The sequence below is a fragment of the Lissotriton helveticus genome, chromosome 8 (genome assembly GCF_964261635.1).
Source record: "Lissotriton helveticus chromosome 8, aLisHel1.1, whole genome shotgun sequence".
Lineage (NCBI taxonomy): Eukaryota > Metazoa > Chordata > Amphibia > Caudata > Salamandridae > Lissotriton > Lissotriton helveticus.
In genome coordinates, this window is record NC_136069.1 from 1650378311 (window position 1) to 1650380320 (window position 2010).

General features: G+C 41.9%; 1 protein-coding gene across 1 annotated transcript; it reads left to right on the forward strand.

Annotated features, from left to right (window-relative positions):
• Window positions 1-546: 546 nt before the first annotated feature.
• On the forward strand, window positions 547-1697 carry LOC144774068 (olfactory receptor 56A4-like). The gene is made up of 2 exons (XM_078659097.1): window positions 547-619; window positions 730-1697. The coding sequence occupies exons 1-2, from the start codon at window positions 547-549 to the stop codon at window positions 1695-1697; spliced, it is 1041 nt and encodes a 346-aa protein (XP_078515223.1).
• Window positions 1698-2010: the final 313 nt, after the last annotated feature.

A 2010-nucleotide genomic window follows, 5' to 3' on the forward strand; every position in this document is an offset into this window, starting at 1 on the left:
TCTGCCATGGATGGAACCATCAACTATTGCATCCTACCCACATAGAAGACTAGGCCAATCCCCATATGGGTGAAAAATTGGCACTAGTGCATACTGATATTGCAATAATCCGTTGAAAAGACACGTGCTTACAACTTTGCAACTTACAGAAAAAATCTATAAGACCTTTCTAAATCAATATTGGTGCAGTGAAGTATGATATTAAAAGCTGAATACAGAGTCTCCAAGAGGAAGGTTTTTATTAGGGGTCCTACAAGATTATGGGAATGCAGAGGAGTTGACAGTCAATAATGGTTATGGTGATTCACAAGGTAAGGTCAAACAATGCCAATGACCATGCCCAATAGAATGTCTAGATGGGAGACTGGGCAGAAAGCATGGCAAAGGGCCATTCTCCTGTTTCAGGATCCATTTGGCCCAGCCAATATTGGGGGAGTGTACTGGATGCAGGAAACTGACTGCAATAAGGCAATACCTGCTGTTTGAGGATCATGGCAGGCACTGGGAATAGCCGCAGAGTGTGGCCAAAGGCAATGTTCTGTTGACATGCCCAAAACTACATTGTGCACCCAGTTCATTCTCACACAGCTGAAGGGTGTGCCTGTGGACATTGCTGGTGGTATGATTAAATAAGGGCATGTTTTCTGTGAAGGTGCATGTGGTTAACAAAATTAATCTATTAACTTCTTTTTTCTCTTTCAGATTCTTTCTATAGATGCTGAAGTACAGGTATTTTAAGTATGGTTACTCTCAACACCACCATACAGATTTCAACCTTTGTGCTGATCTGCTTTCCAAGCATCCAGAGCTGGCAGCACTGGCTGTCCATCCCTCTGATTCTTCTTCTGCTTCTTGCTGTTATTGCCAACATCTCAATCCTGGTGGTCATACGGAGAGAGCATAGCCTTCATGAACACATGTACTATTTCCTAGCCTTCCTTGCCATTTTAGATCTAGTTTTGTGCATGAGCAGCAACCCAAAGATCCTGAGTATCCTCTGCTTCAACATGAGGAATATTAGCCTATCTGGGTGCTTGTTTCAGATGTACATCATGAACAGCTTTGTGGGAATGGAATCAGCTACCTTTCTGTTAATGGCCTATGATCGCTACACAGCCATTTGCGTACCTCTGAGATACTCTTCTATCATCACTGGCAGGTTTGTTGCAAAAGCCCTTGTGTTTATCCTGCTAAGGAATGCACTCTTGTTTCTACCTCTGCCGGTGCTCGCAGCCAGACTTCGATACTGCTCAAGAACAGTTATCCAAAATTGTATTTGCAGCAATCTTGCAATAACCAGCCTTGCTTGCGATGACATAACCATTAACAAAGTCTACCAGTTGGTTGTTGGCTTTGGCCTTTTAGGAAGTGACTTTAGCATCATCTGCTTGTCTTATTTTAGAATTCTTTGGGTGGTACTGAATCTTCAAGCAAAAGGAGCTGGAGCAAAAGCATTCAGCACGTGTACCCCTCATCTAATTTTGATCTCATTTTTTTACACTGTAATGCTGGTTTGGATTTTCACAAACAAGATGGAGAAAGAAATTGCTGTTGATGTGCCTATACTACTCAATGTCCTTCATCTCTTGGTCCCGCCTGCTCTGAACCCAATTATTTATGGTATGAGGACCAAAGAGATTAATCAAAGTATCATGAAACTACTTATTAGAGGGCAAAGGCCTAAGAGGGAAAAGTGAGCCAAATGGACATCAGTAAGAAATGAGTGTAGAGAGGTTGAGGGATGCTTCATCAAACATGAAGAACATCAACCACTTCTCTAGGGGACTGAAAATTCATCTGATCTCATGGAAGATGACAGCTTATAACTCATCCCTCTCAAGAAATCTTCTTATATCTGAAGGCTGGTGGCTTGTGTAGCCTGCAGAGATAATTCGTTATAGTTCTGTCATATTATAGATTGATGGGAGTCATTTTATGGGACCAACTCATAGAGATTTGGGTGAATGTGCATTGCTCCTACCTTACAAGAAAATTGATTTGCAAACCACG